The sequence below is a fragment of the Myxocyprinus asiaticus genome, chromosome 6 (genome assembly GCF_019703515.2).
Source record: "Myxocyprinus asiaticus isolate MX2 ecotype Aquarium Trade chromosome 6, UBuf_Myxa_2, whole genome shotgun sequence".
Lineage (NCBI taxonomy): Eukaryota > Metazoa > Chordata > Actinopteri > Cypriniformes > Catostomidae > Myxocyprinus > Myxocyprinus asiaticus.
Window position 1 is genome coordinate 6,668,356 of NC_059349.1, and position 23,004 is coordinate 6,691,359.

Here is a 23,004-nt window from a genome sequence, read left to right on the forward strand (position 1 = left end):
TCATAAAATCCTTCATAAAAGAGTTGTAAGCCATGAACCAAGCCAACCAGTTCCGATGTGAATAACATCACAAACTTTGTTTTGAGGCAAAAATTATTTGAAAACTGGACAAAAAAAAAAAAAAAAAAAGAGGTACAAGACTGTGTACTTACCGTCTTTCATAAGGGCACAAACTACAATCCCATGAAGCATTGCGAATTATGTCAATGACTAAAATATAAAACTAGTGATTTTAGGTTGTTGATTAGAAGTATAGAAACAATATATTCTACGTTTATTGCAAAATATTCAGATATGTTCAAATAGATAAGTAGTTTAAGGGTGAAAAGACACCGACTCAATTATGTCATTCACAGTGCGTCACTGGAGTGGGCGGTGGCTCAGAGGCACATTTCACGGGCTTGGTTGGCCGCAGTTCTCTGATTGGTAATTTTTCTCTGCTGTACCACAGGTAATGTAGTTGTTAACCATGAATACCGCTATATCAAACACGATTTTTTAACAATGAAGTTGAAATAATGCAGATGGATGGCTTCAATGGAAGCAAATATCATCGATGAACAACCTCGGAGCTCAAGGTATGTCTGTCTTTTAAGGTTTACAAGTTGAAAGTCAAATTGTCAATGGAAAACATTTGAGATTAATGGGACAGATGAGATTCCTTTTTCCATCTATTTTTTTTTTTTTTTTATGTCCGTAATGCAAGTTGTATTTTCTGATGTCTGGACTCAATCTTCAGGAGCTTATGATTATACATACAATTGTTTTGATATAGGCAAGGTCAGTTTATTTATATAGCACATTTCAGTGGTAATTCAATGTGTTTCAAATTGAAATGATAAAGAAAAGATAAAGTCAATTTAAAAAAAAAAAAAAAAATTTTTTTTACATGGAGTTCATGGGTCCGAAGGCCAATCACCCATGGTATTGAAACCTTGACCTTTAATAACCACCTTCCTGAGATCCTAACATCTACGATATACTAGTAAAGAGTACTTTCTAGATAAACTTAATAATGTCTAGGTATTGATTTCTAGATAACTTTCTAGAGCCTTTGTTTAGATAAAAATTAATGACTACAATGGCTAAGTACACTGCCTGACCAAAAATCACCATTTGGATTTAAATAAGCCTATTTTTGGATCATTATTGCAGTGATTAATGTTTCAGCTGGCAAAAATTATTTTAACCCTAACTGATGCAGTGTGTAGCTTCTCATTTCTTAAACAACAATGCCGGAAGACGTATCACGTGGTCATGGAAAAGATGTTACTATGTTTCAGAAGGGGCAAATTATTGGACTGCATAAAGCAAAGAAAACAACTAAGGAGATTGCTGAAATCACTGGAATTGGGTTAAGAACTGTCCAACGCATTATTAAAACCTGGAAGGGTAGTGGTGAAGCATCAACTTCGTGGAAAAAATGTGGTCGGAAAAAAATCTTGAATGATGTGATCGGAGATCACTAAAACGCTTGAAGTCACATCGTAAAAAAATCGACAGTAGAACTCACGGCTATGTTTAATAGTGAAAGTAAGAGTATTTCCAGACGCACAATGCAACGAGAATTTACAGGATTGGGACTAAATATCTGTGTGGCCACTAGAAAGCCACTTGTTAGTGAGACTAATCTGAGAAAACAACTTCAATTTGCAAGGGAGCATAAAGATTGGGCTGCGGAGCAACGAATAAAGGTCATGTGGTCTGATGAGTCCAGATTTACCCTATTCCAAAGCAATGAGCATGTCAGGGTAAGAAGGGAAGTGCATGAAACGATGCACCTGTCATGCATAATGCCCACTGTACAAGCCTGTGGAGGTAGTGTTATGATCTGGGGTTGCTTCCATTGGTCAGGTCTAGGCTCAACAACGTTATGTGACAATAAAATGAAGTCAGCTGACTACCTGAATGTACTGAATGACTAGGTTATCCCATCAAGGGATTTTTTCTTCTCTGATGGCACAGGCATATTCCAGGATGACAATGCCAAGATTCATTGAGCTCAAATTGTGAAAGAGTGGTTCAGGAAGCATGAGGAATCAAATTCACACATGAATTGGCCACCACAGAGTCCTGACCTTAACCCCATTGAAAGTCTTTGAGATGTGCTGGAGAACACTTTACGGAGTGGTTCGACTCTCCCGTCATCAGTACAAGATCTCAGCACAAATATGAATGCAACTCTGGACGGAAATAAATGTTGTGATGTTGCATAAGGTTGTCGAAACAATGCCAACGAAATATTAGAGTATGCGACCAGGCAGTGTATTTTGCAGTTCTCATGTTATCCCATTTCTTTTTTTTTTTTTTTGCCATTTCGTCCAGTCCTAGATCAAATTAGCGTTTGCCACCCCTTATTTTATCCACTCTATGGGAGTTGTTGGCTGGTTAAACTTCCAAAACCATATCACTCTTTTGGTCTCTTTCACATGATCAAGATTCAATAAAATTCTCACCATGACAAATTTGGGCAAAATTATTTATGTCTCTGTAGAGTACTCAATGAGCTGTAACTCTTTTCACATGGAGAGCAGTAGTATTGATTCTCACTAGTATGCATTTTTTCATGCGCTTGCTGCTGGCTGCGCCGTTTGAAACTCTTTTCACAATGCGAGCACTTGTGAGGTTTTTCTCCAGTATGAATTCTTTGATGCGCTTTCAAGTCATCAGCTCTAATAAAAGCTTTACCACAGTCTGAGCATACATAGGATTTCTCACCGAAATGTATTTTCTGGTGCTGTTTAATATAACTTAGCTGGGAAAAACTCTTTCCACAAACAGTGCAGCTGTAAGGTTTCTCATTTGCATGAATTTTCAAGTGTCTTTTTAACACCGATGCAAAAATAAATTTTTTACCACACTGATCACAGTTGAAAGGCTTTTCTGCAGAGTGATAGCGCTGATGAAGTCTGAGACTGTTTGCCTGTTTGAAACTCTTGCCACACTGGGAACAGTGATGTAATTGTTTTTCAGAGTGAATATGTATATGCCTACTTAGGCTACTTGGATTTCTAAACCTCTTTCCACACTGAAAGCATGTAAAATGTTTCTCTCCAGTGTGAGTTCTCATGTGCTCCTTGAGACTTGCTTTGTGTCTGAAACTCTTTCCACACAGCTGGCAAGTGAAAGGCTTCTCTCCAGTGTGAATTCTCATGTGATATGTAAGATTTACATTCTGCTTAAAACTCTTTCCACACTGATGGCATGTATAAGGCGTCTCTCCAGTGTGAGTTCTTATATGGATATTAAGGTGTCCTTTATGTCTAAAACTCTTTTCACACTGAGGGCAGACGTAAGGCCTCTCTCCAGTGTGAATTCTTATGTGGATATTAAGGGTTCCTTTATGTGTGAAAATCTTTCCACAATGAGGGCAGGTGAAAGATTTTATGTTTTTTGTTCTTCGAGTTCTTTTTTGTTTCTTTTCAGTCTGTGAGCCACTAAAAGACTTTTCTCCAGTTTCTAAATCATCAGGTTTCTGACACTGATATTTGTCCTCTACTTCATTCAGTGCTTGACTTTCCTCTTTCACGTCCGTCAGCTCTAAAATGAAAAAATAAAAGTCAAAAATCAATACAAGAGGGATAAATGTGAAATGAAACAAACAGCACAAAGCAAGAGATATTTGAGACTTATTAACATCATTAACAGCAAATCGATTTTAGTCTAATTTGAAATAGCATTTTTTATTTCAGAGCATTATTAAGAAGTGGAAAGCGCATGGCGCCACCAAAACCTTGCCTAGATCGGGCCGTCCCTCCAAAACTGGACGACCGTGCCAGGAGGATATCGATCAGGGAAGCTATCAAGAGGCCAAAGGCAATTTTTAAGGATTTACAAGCCCTTATGGCTGAGATTGATCGGTCTGTGCATGTGAAAACAAATCTCCCAAGCTTTATGATAAGCTAGCCTGTATGGCAAGGTGGCAAGAATGAAGCCTCTTTTGAAGAAGTGCCACACCAAGTCTCGTTTGCACTTTATGAAAAAAAGAAAAAAATACTTGGAGGATTCTGATGCCATGTGTCAAAATATTTTATGGTCAGATGAGACAAAAATGTAACTTTCTGGACTAAAATTAAAGCGCTATATCTGGAGAAAAACACAGCACACCACCCAGAACATAACATATATACTGTGAAGCATGATGGTGGCAACATTATGTTGTGGGGGTGTTTCTCTTCAGCTGAGACTGGGCAATTGGTCAGGATTTAACGAAAAATGGATGCTGCCATGTACACCCAAATTCTTACATAAAATTGGTGGCCCTCTGCTCAACAACTGAAGATGGGCAGGTAGTTACCATTTCATCATGACAATGACCCTAAATACACTGCCAAAAAAAAAACCAAAAAAAAAAAAACCTTTAGGATAGGAAGGTCAAAGTCCTTGAGTGGCCAAGTCAGAGCCCTAAATACATTGCAAAACCTGTGGATGGACTTGAAGAGGGCAGTCCATCATCGCTCACTCTGCAATTTGAATGAACTAGCAATTCTGCAAGGAAGAATGGGCAAATATTCCCCTATCTAGGTGCATGAAGCTTGTAGAGACATATCCAAAGAGAGTGATGGCTGTCATTAAAGCTGTATTAAATCCATGGGTATCATCACTTTTCAAACCCTGCTATTCTAGTTTTTAATTTTTTATACATTTTTTGGAAATGTTGCCTTTTTTCATTACTTGAATGTTGTACGGCTAAATCTGTAAATAAACTGGAATTGTTTTTAATGGGTTTTGATTTCAGGCTGCAAGACAAAAAAAAGTGACTATTCCTAAGGGGTTTGATGATTTTCTATAGGCATTGTACCTCTACACTGGTGACGGTGAAATTTCAGGTGAATGTACCTGCATGCTCTCCCGGCAAAAACTGACGTGATTGTCAGTGTGGATGATTAAGGGAGACAAGCAGATCAACACTACTTGTTGTCATGTTGTACTTCAACACACCATCTCTATTTATGCAATAAATGTAATGTTCTTCTTTAGAGAAACCCTTCACTACATTGAATCCCCATTTCATCTTTACAAGCTGTTTTTATTCTGTGTTGCTGACTTTATTCTGTGTTTCTGCAAGCGGCAGTGCACCCTCAAACAGCAGATGACCATACAGACAGCCTTTTCTCTATGTGCTGGCATAATTACTGAACACATTTTGGCTAAATTTATTAAATTGAAAATTGAGGAGCTTAATCGATCATTGATCACTCAAACATAACCAATCCAAGCACAAAGCAACATTTCCAGCAGAATTATCAAATGTTTTAGTGGAATACCTGCGTTAGCTAAGCTTGAGATATGTGCTTGTCATGTGCATGCTTATGTTTGTACATGAATTTACTTCCGATCGGAAGGTTTTTTCTTTTGAAATAAGCACATAACCGGAAAAGTTTAAACTCTTGTTTTAGCACTGTGGTTGGTTGACAGGTGAGGGGTGGCGCTTTGCTGCTGTCTGGGATAAATTCAGGATGGATTGCGTTTCACAACTCAAAGGCGAGTTGGTCACATGCGTTTTTGACTACCTCTGTATGTGGTTTTTTGTGATCCGATCACAAAACGTTTTAGACCACGTTTACGCCTGTATTTAACACTGGCCACTTATGATCGGACCACCCGAAATGCATTTTATACCAGGTGTAAAGGGGGTCAGAGATCAAGTATTTTTTCTATGTGATGTGGCGGGGTGAGCAAGAGACAGACATAGTGGGTGTGGCGTCAGGCCAGTGAGAGGCGTTTATTTGAAATAATAAAACAAATGTGTTTTGAGCGACCTGACCAGCCTTACACAAACAGATTTTTCCCCCACCAATTAATGCCATTGGTTGTTTGATTAATTGCAGATTAGGTGGCTCTACTGGTGCAGAAATTACACACTTTATCTTTAAAGAGGTGTGTAAACTTGCAGAAATGATGTCAGACACAAGTCTGTCACCTAGAGTCACATAGATATCATTTAGAGACTGTGTCTGTTCCCCAAATTACAAAACACAAAACCTTTAAGTCATCTAGATAAAAAACGGTTGATATCAAACTGGAAAAATTACAAGAAATTAAAAAAAAAACCATTTACTCAAGTTTCTTTCTCACAAAGCACTAATTGTAAAATGAAGTTACTATTACAGATCATAGTTTTGATGCACAATGTCTGACAGAAACCTGGCTTAAATGAATACATTAGTTTAAATGTGTCTACTCCCCCAGGCTGTTGTTATAAACATGAACCCCACCTGAAGGGTCAAGGAGATGTTACGATTTACAGTGATGATCTTGGTGTTGCTCAGAGGTCAGTATACAAGTTGAATTCTTTTGAAGTGATGGTGCCCAGGCAGCATATTCATATAAGGTTGGCATTAACGATTCATTTATTACTGATGATTAACTTATAAATTCACTTCGAAGTGCTCTTGTTTATAACCTGACTGGAATATATTGGACGACCCTCAATCCTGGAAAGAAGAAAAAAATAAAAAAAATAACTCTGCACAAATTCATAAGTGACTTTTTTTCTTTTCAAAACAGCGTATTAAGAGGTAAGCAGTTTCCATCCTTGACTGTGTAATATTGTTCCAACCATTCAAACAGCGAATGATAGCTCTTATGTTATCCTCTCCACCTTGTCAGCAATGCAATTCTCCAGTGCAGCGTTTAGTTATAAACAATTTAATTATCAAACCACCTTTGGATGTCTTAAATGACTGATTTATAGTACCATAACAATAATAATATTGTGTATTGTATACATAAATTGGCTTTTCTCTGTCAATGTTTCAAACCCACTTTTGAAAGCGTCCATCTCTATGAATAGCCTAGTCAACAAACTCCATGAGGAGTCAGTGATTGTTCATTTAAACTCTAGAGGGTGCTGTTATATTGTTGAACCAAGGAGTTCAGACTGTAGAACCCTCCGGCATAGGCAACAGAGGAATAAAACCAAAAATAACTGTCGGAAACCATCACAGTTGATTTGTTCCGATAGCCGATAGTTAAAAAAACACAACTATCGGCCCCGATTAATCTGTAAATCCAATATATCGGTCAACCTCTAAAAACTACAATATTATTTTCTGTAAAGCTGCTTTGAAACAATGTATTGTGAAATATGAAATGTCTATTGTGTATACAACTAAATGCGGCTTTACCTACATACTTGACTTTTCCAAAGATCCATCAGGTATACTAATAGGAATACTGTTTGGCTCGTTGGTCTGCTGGGTTGGATTGCATTCTCTCCACAAACAAATTTTAAAAATCGGACCGAGACTACCTCCTCAAGTGGACAGAGCGTCTGTTCAGAACCCAAACTTCCAGACGTTCAGAAGGACGTTAGCAGTTAAATCCAGTGGTCGATTTGTATTTAATTTTTTAAGGGGGATGATGTGGTCAAAGTTTTTTTATTTTATTATTATTATCATATTTTAAAACAATTGTTTCACTGTTTATTTTTTTTTTTTTAGAAATAACAATAAATTATTATTCTGCACTAGTCATGCCAACATTTCCTTTTTCCGGAATTTCAGATTTTAATGAGACAGCCTTTTTTTTTTTTTTTTTTTTTAAACTGTAAGCCCCAGAAAAAAATATCAATATGACTTTAAACTCATCAATTGAAAAATGTTCATCATAGAAGAGGTGTATTCAAGTAAATGGTTTGTGTGAATTGCATTTATGTATTTTTAATTGAATAGATCAGTACAAAAATGAGCGTCACTTCATTGACCCTTAGGACACATGGACATAATATGCACGTTACCTTCTGTAATTATATTTTATCATTTTGTGAAAAGAATCCACGTTAGGATCATGAAAGGTTTTTTTCTAGATCGCTCGCCCACTGCAGACACACATTTTTTCTACTCCAATCTACTACTTGACCAAGTTAGAAAGTGCGTGAAACATTTGAAAATTTGTGGCATAATTTTCATGTGAACACTAGGAAGGACAAGTCAACCCATCACAAACTCAGAAATACTTGCCAGTGTTTTCAGAAAACCGGCGTCTTTTTTCGCAGTGGAGAGAGAGCTTGCACGCTCAAGGTTGCCAGATTGTGGAACTAAAGCTTCATCCTGGCAGCATATATCCAAACTGTACAAGTGTCCAGATCTGATTGGGGGATTTCACCTATTGAAATCTGGCAACCTCACACATGTCGAAATCTAATTCTGACCAGCTAATCGCCCTTAAAGTCTGTTATTTATTAAAATTAAATATTACATATTTTACTTGCATGATTAGTTCTCAGCAATACATGACACAACTGATCTAAAGGGGATGGTAAGGGGGGGATGGTGGTTTTACAAGGAGGATGCTTTTTGGTATTTCTTGCAACAAGGGGGATGGCATCCCCTCGCATCCCCCCTCAACTTGAGCCCTGGTTAAATCCCCCCCAAAAAATATACCAGTCTGGCAATATCTTACTATCTTTGAGTGGCACACTACAATGCTTGAGGTGACCCTTCACTCCATAGAGCTCAATGTATTCAGCAAAGTAATTCGGAAGGCCAATGACTCATCAGATCAGCATTGTGAACGGAAGCTCATTAGTCACTGCAGAAATCAGGAGAGTCCACCTCAGTAACTGCCAATGAAAACAGTTGTCATGAGGACAATTAACTGAGATGGATTTCATTTTTCTATATTTCTCCTGTTTAACTGTTTTACTTTTACAGCTCCTGTGATTTTAGTACTTCAGCTACCAAATCTAGAACACTGACTTAAGGTATTACCTTAATGTTCCTCAGTAGTCGGTAAATTAAGAATGGACACCAACCTTTTTGCTCCTCAGTATCTTCATTCTTCAGTCTAAAAGGTTCTGAAATACAAATGTCTTCGCTTTCCTCTTTAACAAACTCCATCTTTTCAGGGGTTTGTGTAGCGAAGAGTATTGAGCAGGTTCCAGGGGGTATTTGGTGTTGGTTTTACTTTGTTAAAACTATAAAAGAGAAATTGCCACAAAAGAATATTAGGGCCATATATAGATACAATAATTAATGATGATTAATCTAAGAGGCATTGCAATCAGTTTATATATATATATATATATATATATATATATATATATATATATATATATATATATATATATATATATATATATATATACACACACACACATACACATACATACATATATACATACACACACACACACACACACAGGTGCTGGTCATATAATTAGAATATCATCAAAAAGTTGATTTATTTCACTAATTCCATTCAAAAAGTGAAACTTGTATATTATATTCATTCATTACACACAGACTGATATATTTCAAATGTTTATTTATTTTAATTTTGATGATTATAACTGACAACTAAGGAAAATCCCAAATTCAGTATCTCAGAAAATTAGAATATTGTGAAAAGGTTCAATATTGAAGACACCTGGTGCCACACTCTAATCAGCTAATTAACTCAAAACACCTGCAAAGGCCTTTAAATGGTCTCTCAGTCTAGTTCTGTACGCTACACAATCATGGGGAAGACTGCTGACTTGACAGTTGTCCAAAAGACGACCATTGACACGTTGCACAAGGAGGGCAAGACACAAAAGGTCATTGCAAAAGAGGCTGGCTGTTCACAGAGCTCTGTGTCCAAGCACATTAATAGAGAGGCGAAGGGAAGGAAAAGATGTGGTAGAAAAAAAGTGTACAAGCAATAGGGATAACCGCACCCTGGAGAGGATTGTGAAACAAAACCCATTCAAAAATGTGGGGGAGAACCACTACGCACAGACGTATGCAAGACATGGGTTTCAGCTGTTGCATTCCTTGTGTCAAGCCACTCTTGAACAACAGACAGCGTCTGAAGCGTCTCGCCTGGGCTAAAGACAAAAAGGACTGGACTGCTGCTGAGTGGTCCAAAGTTATGTTCTCTGATGAAAGTAAATTTTGCATTTCCTTTGGAAATCAGGGTCCCAGAGTCTGGAGGAAGAGAGGAGAGGCACACAATCCACGTTGCTTGAGGTCCAGTGTAAAGTTTCCACAGTCAGTGATGGTTTGGGGTGCCATGTCATCTGCTGGTGTTGGTCCACTGTGTTTTCTGAGGTCCAAGGTCAACGCAGCCGTATACCAGGAAGTTTTAGAGCACTTCATGCTTCCTGCTGCTGACCAACTTTATGGAGATGCAGATTTCATTTTCCAACAGGACTTGGCACCTGCACACAGTGCCAAAGCAACCAGTATCTGGTTTAAGGACCATGGTATCCCTGTTCTTAATTGGCCAGCAAACTCGCCTGACCTTAACCCCATAGAAAATCTATGGGGTATTGTGAAGAGGAAGATGCGATATGCCAGACCCAACAATGCAGAAGAGCTGAAGGCCACTATCAGAGCAACCTGGGCTCTCATAACACCTGAGCAGTGCCACAGACTGATCGACTCCATGCCACGCCGCATTGCTGCAGTAATTCAGGCAAAAGGAGCCCCAACTAAGTATTGAGTGCTGTACATGCTCATACTTTTCATGTTCATACTTTTCAGTTGGCCAAGATTTCTAAAAATCCTTTCTTTGTATTGGTCTTAAGTAATATTCTAATTTTCTGAGATACTGAATTTGGGATTTTCCTTAGTTGTCAGTTATAATAATCAAAATTAAAAGAAATAAACATTTGAAATATATCAGTCTGTGTGTAATGAATGAATATAATATACAAGTTTCACTTTTTGAATGAAATTAGTGAAATAAATCAACTTTTTGATGATATTCTAATTATATGACCAGCACCTGTATATATATATAAATATGAATTCTCCGTGATTTAATACAGCTTTAATGACAGCCATCACATAGTTCGCATGTTAAGTAAACTTCTTCATAGTAGTAGTCTGGCTGAAAAGGTACTTAGGACCAAAACTTTCTCCAATATGTCTAGGGGCATATGCACAAAATGGGCATTGAAATGTGCATACACAATTTCCAGCGCACACAGTGGGATTTATAAAAAATAAACAGCATAAATATTAGGAATGTGCCAGGTTGGTCGACTTATCGACTACTCGTCCAACAACTCAACTACTAACTAACAACTACATATTTTTAGTGGTGGTGATTTTAATGGGAGATGCAATTCTCATTAATTAAGAGACATAACTTCTTGGTGAGAGTTTTTGCACGATGATAGCTTGCTGTGATGTACAGTGAATAATAGACAGCACGGTAAAGCCCTCTGCAAGAAGTTTCATCACTTTAATGCTTTAGTCCTTTAATGTGCTGCAATTATAGCAATCAAGGGAGCCGAATCAACTATACATTTCAAGATGATCACTTTCGGACCTTAAATCCTCTGCTGTGAGTAATGTTACTATATTTGTGAGGTGATGTGGAGATATTGAATTCTTTTGCTGATTCTAACACTAAAATAAATAGTTACAGTAAAAAAAAAAAGGCTGAACTAGGTGTGTACCCACAATATTATCTTGCAGTTCTGCGCTTTTGAATGAGCAGCGAGGATCACCCTGAAGCACTGCAGTTACGCTGAACTGTGTCATTCTGCGTTCAGTAGGGTTGATTCAATCATCTCATGATTCAGTTCACAATAATGAACTCACTGTTCGGTTCACAATTCTTTAAATTAAGCTTGAATGAAGAAAATATAAGATTGAAAGTTTTTGTTTATTATTTCTTTAAAGACATATGTATAATTGACGTTTGGAATTCGTGGAACTTGTGACGTCACATGGACCAAATACATCTGCATATGCAATGCCTATTTTTCCATCATTGCACCCTTGGCCCCACCCACTGGTTTTCAGTCAGTCACCCAGGTGAAGATAAGAAAGATGGGGCCTGTCATGGGAGATTCATCCAAAGTGGACTTACACAGGACACCTTCATGTGCCGGTCCAGATTTAAATGTTTTTCTACATAAACATGCACAGACAGATGTCTTTGACCACTTGATACATATCTCAGGCTGCTTTTAAAAGACGCGGTGTCAAGTTACAACTCTGAAGAGGACAAGCTCTCTCATTCAGCTGCTGCCCTGCTGTTTTGAGCACAAACACGTCATGGATGCTTTCTTTAGCCCATCTGCAATATTTTTAGTTGTTGGTACGATTCAAGGTTTGCAAAGGAACTGTTATTGAAGGATGGGGCAGTTAAAAATACTTCGACGCAATCGCAAAAAATGTGAGTAAACAGTTTAATTCATGTATATATCATCGTGACTGACTTGCTGACGCCCTGTTTACACCGGGTGCGTCCGTTGATGCGACGCAACGCAACGCAATGCAACGGCTTGAGGCTGTCTAAACCGGGCACATCGACAAACTTTCTAAACCGTTTATTTGTGCTGGTGGCAGTAGTAGCGCCAGCACATGCAGCGCTAATTAGAACGGGATATCTCTTTACTTTTGATGTGACGCGCCACAACGGATGCTTCCATGGTAGACAGCATCTTTGATTATAATGGGTTCTATTGCTTTTGACGTGACTGTTGCGTCCGGTGTAGATGGGTGTGAGTGTTAACTGTTGTGCTTGAGATGAACAGTTTAATATATCTGGATGCAATGTGTTGGATGGGTGTTATGTGTAAACCCTGACATTTAGTTTGATAATGTTTTGGTGCTTATTCAGTTTCTTCCTACTGAGTTTCAAAAATGGCTCTGTTCGAGGGGCTGCACGATATTAGTCAATCAGAACAGTGGCCGTTTATGTTAAAGTGTTAAGGGTGCATTTATGTTGTTATGCCAAAACCGAGCATTTCAGACAGAGGGCCAAAACCAGGGTGCAAAATGATCATATATTATTAAATTATGACTGTTTTAATGCAAATAAAAAAAAAATTTAAAAAAAAATGTTACTATAATTATCAGTGGACCTCAGGGAAGATGATAAAACATATATATATATATATATATATATATATATAAGAGCATTTCATGAACCCTTTAAAAGTGCAAAATGATCCATCAGAGATGTGCTGGGACTAAAAATCAGTCCAGAACAGGGCAATGTGGACACCAGATGGAAATATTAGATAATAATTCTGCTTACACACAATTTTAATTGTGTTAGATACTGTACATATGCTGCTTACACATGGTTACTGATTACATTTATAAATATTTTAAAATACAATTTTATCTTTCTAAAATAATATTGTCTCTGATAACATCTAAATATTATTTTCAAAAATTAAAAAAAAAAATGTAATGGAAGTACATGCATATTCACTTAAAATTTACTGATGAAATCAAATCAGACATGACATTAGGATTATATTCACCCATAGCATTATTTTACATTATATTCAGTGTTACATACACTACCGGTCAAAAGTTTTGAAACACATTCATTATAATAATGTTATTGTTTTTTTTTTTTTTTCACATTTTAGAATAATAGTAAAGTCATCAAAACTATGGAATAACATAAATGGAACTATGGGAATTGTGTTGTGACTAAACAAAATCCCAAATAAAATCAAAACTGTGTTATATTTCAGCATCTTCAAAGTATTCACCATTTGCCTAGAATTTGCAGACATGTACTCTTGACATTTTCTCAACCAACTTCTTGAGGTATCACCCTGGGATGCTTTTTAAACAGTATTGAAGGAGTTCCCATCTATATACTGGGCACTTATTGGCTGCTTTTCTTTATTTATCCCTCACTTTCAAAATGCGCGTCTCTCCCCCGCTGCTGGTTTCACTTTTTGCAAAAATTTCACAACGTGAAAAAAAAAAATGTTTGAAATCTTTGCAAATTTATTACAAAAAAATAAATAAATAAATAATAATAAAAATAAAAAAAAAGTCACATGTACATAAGTATTCACAGCCTTTGCCATGACACACCAAATTGAGCTCAGGTGCATCCTGTTTCCACTGATCATCCTTGAGATATTTCTACAACTTGTTGCAAGAAATACCAAAAAGCATCCTCCTTGTAAAACCACCATCCCCCTTACCATCCCCTTTAGATCAGTTGTGTCATGTATTTCTACTACTTTCTACACCTGTGGTAAATTCAGTTGATTGGACATAATTTGGAAAGGCACACACCTCTCTATATAAGGTCCCACAGTTAACAGTGCATGTCAGAGCACAAACCAAGCCATGAAGTCTAAGGAATTGTGTCTAGACCTCAGAGACAGGATTGTATCGAGGCACAGATTTGGGGAAGGGTACAGAACAATTTCTGCAGCACTGAAGGTCCCAATGAGCACAGTCGTCTCCATCATCCGTAAATGGAAGAAGTTTGGAACCACCAGGACTCTTCCTAGTGCTGGCCGCCCGGCCAAACTGAGCGATCGGGGGAGAAGGGCCTTAGTCAGGGATGTGACCAAGAACCCGATGGTCACTCTGACAGAGCTCCAGCATTTCTCTGTGGAGAGAGGAGAACCTTCCAGAAGAACAACCATCTCTGCAGCACTCCACCAATCAGGCCTGTATGGTAGAGTGGCCAGACGGAAGCCACTCCTCAATAAAAGGCACATGACAGCCCGCCTGGAGTTTGCCAAGAGGCACCTGAAGGACTCTCAGACCATGAGAAACAAAGACTGAACTCTTTGGCCTGAATAGCAAGCGTCATGCCTGGAGGAAACCAGGCACCGCTCATCACCTGGCCAATACCATCCCTACAGTGAAGCATGGTGGTGGCAGCATCATGCTGTGGGGATGTTTTTCAGTGGCAGGAACTGGGAGACTAGTCAGGAGCGAGGGAAAGATGAATGCAGCAATGTACAGAGATATCCTTGATGAAAACCTGCTCCAGAGCACTCTGGACCTCAGACTGGGGCGACGGTTCATCTTCCAACAGGACAACGACCCTAAGCACACAGCCAAGGCAACAAAGGAGTGGCTACGGGACAACTCTGTGAATGTCCTTGAGTGGCCCAGCCAGAGCCCAGACTTGAACCCCATTGAACATCTCTGGAGAGATCTGAAAATGGCTGTGCACTGACGCTCCCCATCCAACCTGATGGAGCTTGAGAGGTCCTGCAAAGAAGAATGGGAGAAACTGCCCAAAAATAGGTGTGCCAAGCTTGTAGCATCATAGTCAAAAAGACTTGAGGCTGTAATTGGTGCCAAAGGTGCTTCAACAAAGTATTTTTGTGAAAAGGCTGTGAATACTTATGTACATGTGTTTTTTTTGTTGTTTTTTTTTTTTTATAAATTTGCAAAGATTTCAAACAAACTTCTTTCACGTTGTCATTATGGGGTATTGTCTGTAGAATTTTGAGGAAAATAATTTAATCCATTTTAGAATAAGGCTGTAACATAACAAAATGTGGAAAAAGTGAAGCGCTGTGAATACTTTCCGGATGCACTGTAAAAGCTCGCCAGCGCAAACTTTCAGGAAAACTTTGCACCGGCTGTTAAACACCTTTCTGCCACTGGTCTGCATCATTAGTAGATGCGATCTGGAGCTTCACCTACTTTCCGTTAGTGGTGGTGATGTTTAATTATTTCACTGACTTGATTCTTCTGATTCCGTTCACCAGAAAGATTCGTTCATTGATTGGTTCAATTACCATTTCTGCAAGTTACATCTTGATTCGTTAACTTAAAAGATCAGTTCAAAAAGACAGATTAGTTCACAAACGAAACATCACCAAATTCTGTTCAGTCAGTTACGATCAGTCAATATTAACACACCAGCATAGTTATATTATATATAGACAATAATAGTGTAACCGTTGCATATTATGGCAACGTATAGCGTATTAGCACCATGAATGCATATTGTAAACGTCAGCTGCTGGCAGGAAGCCATTTTTAAAAGTTAATGTTTTCATTATCGATTTATTTTTTTACATACACCTAACAATTCACTTCAGAAGACACAAATTGATCGACTGAATTACTTTTAAGCTGCCCAAATGTGACTTTTAGACCGTCAAACTGCTGGCACCCATGTACTTCCATTTTAAGGAACTGACAGAGCTCTATCTTCTTCTAAAAATCTTCTTTTGTGTTCTGCTGAAGAAAGACAGTCATACACATCTGGGATGGCATCAGGGTGAGCGAATAATGAGAGGATTTTCATTTTTGGGAGAACCATCCCTTTAATCTCAGTAACCGTCCTGTTATTTGACACTTTCATTCATTGATTAAAAGTTATCATGGTTGACTGTGAACAGTGAATTTCCACAATGGCATCTGAAACTGAAAACTATTGATTTTAAATTATATTGCATCCAAGCCGCTAGGTGTCAGTGTAAATCCAAGATGAGACAAACACAAGTTACTGAGTGCACCTTTAATAAAGTTCATGATCTATGATCCTGTGTTGCATTTTTACTCTCCAAAGTTGGCACGTTTATTCTAATTGATTATTTTACCTATACCGTTACTTAAAGAATGATGTTAAATATTTACAATATTAAAAAAAATGTATTGCATAATTCTTTGTTTGATTATTGACAAATATTACCACACAATATAAGAACACGAAGAAATAATGAGTAATCTAGAGTGATGTGTTGCAAAGGCATCATCAGGAATAAACAGATGTGACTGGAACGTCTCGCAGTTGATACATGTTGTTACAACGTCGAGAAAACTTAATGAACAACGTTGCAATAGCAAAAATGGTTCATAGCTACAACGTAAATGTGTTTATCGTTATGACGAAACGTCATCAGCAGCCAAATAATAATTTGCACACACAACTTGGCAAAAAAAAAAAAAAAAAAAATACATGGCAGTAACTTACAAAGCACCGTGTCACTCAATGGATCTGCTTGAGTTTTAAATCTTTCCATTGCTTGTTCAGACCGACACAACAGTTTACATTTGCAGATTTGATCAATTCCAAAAGTATCTTAATATTTACATGTAACCTAAACAGTGCAATCCGATTCGATTTAGGACTGATGTACACGTAACTGTTTTTTTACACTGAAACACTTACCTTGTCTCAAAGTAAACAGCAGCGCGGTGAGCATTCAGTGGCGCAGCATTTATGACATCAGAACATTACTGTCTTCTTCAGCGAATCGCATTCACGTGAATATCGCCTTCTACTGGGCTACTAGGGATGGGCGATAACACTTATTTTCTTTTCGATCCGATATCAATAATTTCAAGTCAATTATCGTCGATACCGATACCAAAACGATACTTCTATTACATTTGTTTTGTTTTTTTCGATTTCTTGAGAGTTGTAAGCCATGAACCAAACCAACCAGCTATGAGGTAAATCACAGCATTCCAAACTTTGATAAAAAAAAATAAAATAAATAAAAAGTATTTTAAAATTGGACAAAAAGACAAAGGTACAAGAATATCTTTCACAATTAAAATCCAACACAGAATTGTAAATTACACAGTTAGATAAAAAAAAAAAAAACAATAAAAACACCTAAAACTATTGATTTTAGGTTGTTGATAAGTATAGAAACAATATATTTTAGGTTTACTACAAAATATTCTGAAATATACACATATAAATGTAGTTTGATGGTGTAAGGAGACCAAATTGTCATTGAAGTGGGCAGTCGCTGCTGGACTATGTAGTCCACAGTTCTCTGATTGCTGGACCAAGTGTAGTATAGTTGTTCACCAAGAATTCTGCTATTCAAAATTTTGAAAAAAATCCAAAAAAATAACGTGTACTTATGGTTTCAACAAAGACATATACCATCGATGAAAAAGCATGGAGTTCAAGGTAGGTCTGTCTTTAAAGGTTTAAGTTATCATTGAAAATCAATTTGTCTATGAAAAAAATGCTTAATGGGATTTTTACTTCTGGAAACAGACTGTTGCGCACTATTGTGCAATCACAGGTAATTTCATCAGGTATCGGCTAGCACTGCATGTTTAGTTCCTCCAGCTTCTACACAGAACCCCTCAATATCCAGAGTGGATTTCAGCTGGTAGGCATGGCGCTAGCAATTCCAAGGTCATGAGTTGATTCCCGGGGAACATACAAACTGATAAAATGTATACCTTGAAAGCATTGTAAGTAACTTTGGATAAAAGCATCTCCCAAATGCATACATGTAAATATTAAATTCTTAATTTCAAACCTGTACTATGTCAGTGGCGTGTGGTGGACTTTTGAAATGAGTAGGCAAAACTGCCATCTCAGTTCCATTGTACCAATATTTCAGTTCCATTTGATGTTTGTAGTTTTCAGGTTATACCCATATCAGATCACAATACAAAACACATTTAATATGTACAGTATATTCATGTTTGGTTTTCACTTGTATGAAAAAGTCACATACTTGCACTTAAATGCAACATTTATTTCACAAATGGGTGTTTTCATATATGTAACATATATTTTCCCAAATCATAGTGTAATTTGAAAATGTAGCCTACATATACCTATATGCCCAAATTAAGCCTATAAACTATAGTTCTGTTTTACATACACTATATTGCCAAAAGTATTCGCTCATCTACCTTTAGACGCATATGAACTTAAGTGACAACCCATTCTTAATCCATAGGGTTTAATATGACGTCAGCCCACCCTTTGCAGCTATAACAGCTTCAACTTCTGGGAAGGCTTTCCCCAAGGTTTAGGAGTGTGTTTATGGGAATTTTTGACCATTCTTCCAGAAGCGCATTTGTGAGGTCAGACACTGATGTTGGACGAGAAGGCCTGGCTCGCAGTCTTCGCTCTAATTCATCCCAAAGGTGCTCTATCGGGTTGAGGTCAGGACTCTGTGCAGGCCAGTCAAGTTCTTCCACACTAAACTCGCTCATCCATGTCTTTATGAACCTTGCTTTGTGCACTGGTGCGCAGTCATGTTGGAACAGGAAGGGACCATCCCCAAACTGTTCCCACAAAGTTGGGAGCATGGAATTGTCCAAAATCTCTTGGTATGCTGAAGCATTCAGCGTTCCTTTCACTAGAACTAAGGGGCCAAGCCCAGCTCCTGAAAAACAACCCCACACCATAATCCCCCCTCCACCAAACTTCACAGTTGGCACAATGTAGTCAGATAAGTACCGTTCTCCTGGCAACCGCCAAACCCAGACTCGTCCATCAGATTGCCAGATGGAGAAGCATGATTCGTCACTCCAGAGAACACGTCTCCACTGCTCTAGAGTTCAGTGGCGGCGTGCTTTACACCACTGCATCCGACGCTTTGCATTGCACTTGGTGCTGTATGGCTTGGATGCAGCTGCTCGGCCATGAAAACCCATTCCATGAAGCTCTCCACGCACTGTTCTTGAGCTAATCTGAAGGCCACATGAACTTTGGAAATCTGTAGCGATTGACTCTGCAGAAAGTTGGCGACCTCTGCGCACTATGCCCCTCAGCATCCGCTGACCCCGCTCTGTCATTTTACGTGGCCTACCACTTTGTGGCTGAGTTACTGTCATTCCCAATCACTTCCACTTTGTTATAATACCACTGACAGTTGACTGTGGAATATTTAGTAGCGAGGAAATTTCACGACTGGGCTTGTTGCACAGGTGGCATCCTATCACAGTACCACGCTGGAATTCACTGAGCTCCTGAGAGCGGCCCATTCTTTCATAAATGTTTGTAGAAGCAGTCTGCATGCCTAGGTGCTTCATTTTATACACCTGTGGCCATGGAAGTGATTGGAACACCTGAATTCAATTATTTGGATGGGTGAGCGAATACTTTTGGCAATATAGTGTATGTTCATGACCATACATCAGATTTCAGTATGGAAAGGCAAATAAAATACCTTTTAGCTTACATAAATAGCTTAATTAGCATACAATACAATAATATTTTTGTATGTTCATATTAATAGACTATTTAGGAACCCTTGTGTGGTGTTCGTGTTTTAGGTATTCACCCAGTTATTCCCACACCATTATTTGGTTTTTAAAACAATACAGAAATAAATTAAAAAAAAAAAAAAAAAAAAAAAACGTTATATTAAATATTTAGATGTTGACTTAGCATCTTAAATATAAATGACTAGCAATTTTGACAGAATAAATAGCCGGTTCTGGTCCTTTTTGCTGACAGGCTGTTCCTGGGGCTGGCTGAGGGTCAATTTCATCCTCTTACAACTCACTTTCAGAATTGACTCAGAATTGAGACACTGCGTAATCCATAAAAATATGTTCTTTAAAATATTTTTCACAGATCTTTTGAAGACTCTATCTTCTCAACTTTGCTCACTGCAACAACTTTTGGCAGTTCTTCTTTAAATGTGTTTGTAGAGTACATGATAAGCTGAAGAGCAGTGGTGTGGCTTCTCTCCAGTATGAACACTTACATGCGTTTTAACGTTTGCTACCATGGTGAAACTCCTTCCACAATATGAGCACTTGCAAGGTTTTTCTCCTGTAGTAATTCTTTGGTGCCGTTTTAAGGCATTGACTAAGACAAAGGCTTTACCACACTCTGAGCACACATAATCTCTCACACCTGTATGTATTTTCTGGTGCTGTTTAAAATGGCCCAGCTGTGAAAAACTTTCCACAAAGAGAACAAAAGTAAGGCTTCTCATTTCCATGAATTGTCAAGTGCAAATACTTCTTTTCAGTGTGAATTCTCATGTGATTTCTCAAGAGTATTTTTTTCTTTGAAATCAGAGTGAGAGCACTGATGATTTTTGAGTTTTCCTGCGTAATTGAAACTCTTGCCACACTGTGAACAGTGGTGTAATTCCTTTCCTGAATGAACAATTTGATGGTTTTTTAGGGTACCTGGTCTTGAGAAACTCTTTCCACACTGATGGCATGTGAAAGGCTTCTCTCCAGTGTGAATTTTCAAGTGATTAGAAAGGTGTGCTTTCTGTCCAAAACTCATTCCACACTGATGGCATGTGAACGGTTTCTCACCAGTGTGAACTCTCAGGTGATTCTCAAGGACTCCTCTTTTTGTGAAACTCTTTCCACACCGAGGGCATGTGTAAGGCTTCTCTCCTGTGTGAATTTTCATGTGACTCTTAAGGTTTCCTTTATCTATGAAACTCTTTCCACACTGAGGGCATGTGAAAGGCTTCACTCCAGAATGAATTTTCATGTGATTAGAAAGGTGTACTTTCTGAACAAAACTATTTCCACACTGATGGCATGTGAACGGTTTCTCTCCAGTGTGAACTCTCAGGTGCTTCTCAAGCACTCCTTTTTTTGTGAAACTCTTTCCACACCAAGAGCATGTGAAAGGCTTCTCTCCAGTGTGAATTTTGATGTGACTCTTAAGGTTTTCTTTTGTTGTGAAACTCTTTCCACACTGAATGCACGTGAAAGGCTTCTCTCCAGTGTGAATTTTCATGTGACTCTTAAGGTTTCCTTTTTTTGTGAAACTCTTTCCACACTGAGGGCATGTAGAAGAATCTTCTGCCTTTGTTCTTTTCTGCATACAATTCATTTCAGTCTTTGAGTAACTATAAGATTTTTCTTCAGGTATGAAATTAGCAAGTTTCTGATGGTGATGTTTCTCCTCCTCTTCATTCAGTTCTTGGCTTTCCTCTTTCACTTCCATCAGGTCTAAAATAAAACATAAAATAGTCCAAAATAAATACAAGCAAGAAATAGAATGCAACAAAGGAAGAGCAGATGAAATGGTAAAAAGCAGTAGAGGAAGTTTTTATTTGTATTTGATCTTTATATTAAAGGTTGATTTTGTCATTCTCATGTTCAGAGTTGTCAAGTTAAACTAGTCACAAAATAAAATGCATCCACAATACTTGGTTTATTAAAAGAAATAAGGTTGAGACTAGAAAACAATTTATTTTATGCAACATTTTACAAATTGTAATTGTAGTTAAATGTAAATTGCAGTCTGGAGCAATTTTAATAGACTGAATAAAGGAGAAGTCACACTAGGCTTTGAGCAAGCAAGATGTTTTTCTGACAACGCAACGGACCAGGATGTGTCACGTGGGAGGGCATCTGTTTTTAGTAAATAATAAAATCACATATAACAAATAATACTGTATTACAAATGTTATAAAATACCATAAATTCACTTTCCAGCAACAAGAAAAACATGCAGCTTTAAAATAAGTATCCTTTGAATTAAGCCAAGAGGTCAGTGTGTTACGTTTCAATCTACTATTGGTCACACAACTTCTAGTCATCCAGATTCGCAGGTCAGAGATCGCCAAACTTGAACGTTTGTACGCATCAAAACTTCCTTGCATTAGTTTGCAAGTTTTTGTTCTGAGGAATTCAAACCAAATTCAAACCAGCGGGCCCATAACCAAGGATGTTTGGTGAGTTGAACAGGGTTTTGGGGAGGGAAACAGCTGAGAATTTGCTATTCATCTTTGGGATTATGAACAGATGAAAATTGAAGTGACTGTTCTCAAATAACTTTTGTTAAAACCTGAAAAAGGATTATTAAAGACTATCAATAGTCATTTTAACCTTGAGATGTGTTTAGAGGCTATGGATTTAAAAATGGGTAAAATAGAGGAGTATGTCCATCATGCTTTGGAGACACAAGAGAGAGAAGTGGAAGCAACAGCTGATAAAAAAGTATCAAACCACCACTTTCATTATTCACCGACCACTTCCATCATCTCTATTGATATTCCACTCGAGAGCACTCCAGCAACCCTACCCACACTTGATCCTCTCCATCCATGCACACAACCAACCTACGACTCTCTATCACTCTCCACCAGGGTATGGCTAGCGGATAAGACGAGCAAGGTTAAAGACAAACACCACAATATCACCAAAACAGTTCCTGGTGAAGGAACGGGAAAGGAGAAAACAGCCAAACCGAATCCTGTAATACCAAACATCATCTTACCATTCACCAGAGAGGAAATCCTTAAAGCCCAGGCCAACAACATCACCCTAAGACAGTTACATACTACCACCTCTGCACTACATGCCAGATGACCTGGACCAAATACGAAGAATGGCAGGGCATACTGTATCGATGGGCACGGCGGATGAATGATGGACACTAGATGCAGCTCATCATTCCACAGTTGTTAGCTTCTAAAATTCTACAGGGCTTCCATGTGAGGACCACGGACAGACATCAAAGAACCTGTTGCCTGGTGGCCTTCAGTACGTTAGGACGTCTGGCAGTTTGTCGGATCGTGCAAAAACTGGGGGAGAAAGGAGAAGGTCCGCAATACGACAGGTCGTACGAAACAGC

General features: G+C 38.1%; 2 protein-coding genes across 11 annotated transcripts in view; both read right to left on the minus strand.

Annotated features, from left to right (window-relative positions):
• Positions 1-23,004, minus strand: part of LOC127442891 (gastrula zinc finger protein XlCGF8.2DB-like) — a 295,005-nt gene that overhangs the window by 38,001 nt on the left and 234,000 nt on the right. The window contains exon 4 of one of the 8 annotated variants that reach the window (XM_051701227.1): positions 18,144-21,374. The exons of the other annotated variants lie outside the window; for them this stretch is intronic. Coding sequence (XP_051557187.1) covers positions 20,422-21,374 — 953 coding nt within the window. The 3' untranslated portion in view covers positions 18,144-20,421. Of the gene's footprint in view, positions 1-18,143; positions 21,375-23,004 lie in introns of those variants that run through there. 8 annotated transcript variants of the gene reach the window in all.
• LOC127442925 (gastrula zinc finger protein XlCGF8.2DB-like) lies at positions 762-16,944 on the minus strand. 3 transcript variants are annotated; one of them, XM_051701320.1, is made up of 3 exons: positions 16,849-16,944; positions 8,759-8,920; positions 762-3,540 (listed from the first exon to the last, which is right to left on the minus strand). In XM_051701320.1, exons 2-3 carry the CDS (start codon positions 8,841-8,843, stop codon positions 2,477-2,479), a joined length of 1,149 nt encoding a protein of 382 aa, XP_051557280.1. In that variant the 5' UTR covers positions 8,844-8,920; positions 16,849-16,944; the 3' UTR covers positions 762-2,476. The 3 variants fall into 3 exon arrangements, with proteins under 3 accessions (XP_051557280.1, XP_051557279.1, XP_051557281.1); XM_051701319.1 differs by lacking the exon at positions 16,849-16,944 and adding an exon at positions 16,651-16,794; XM_051701321.1 differs by lacking the exon at positions 8,759-8,920 and having other exon boundaries at positions 16,849-16,912.

Bases quoted from the DNA above. Each gene is read 5' to 3' on its own strand.
- LOC127442925 (XM_051701320.1), bottom strand. From the start codon at position 8,843: ATGGAGTTTGTTAAAGAGGAAAGCGAAGACATTTGTATTTCAGAACCT. The intron at 3,541-8,758 runs GTTGGTGTCCAT...TTTTCATTTTAG, and splicing joins AGATACTGAGGAGCAAAAAG to AGCTGACGGACGTGAAAGAG.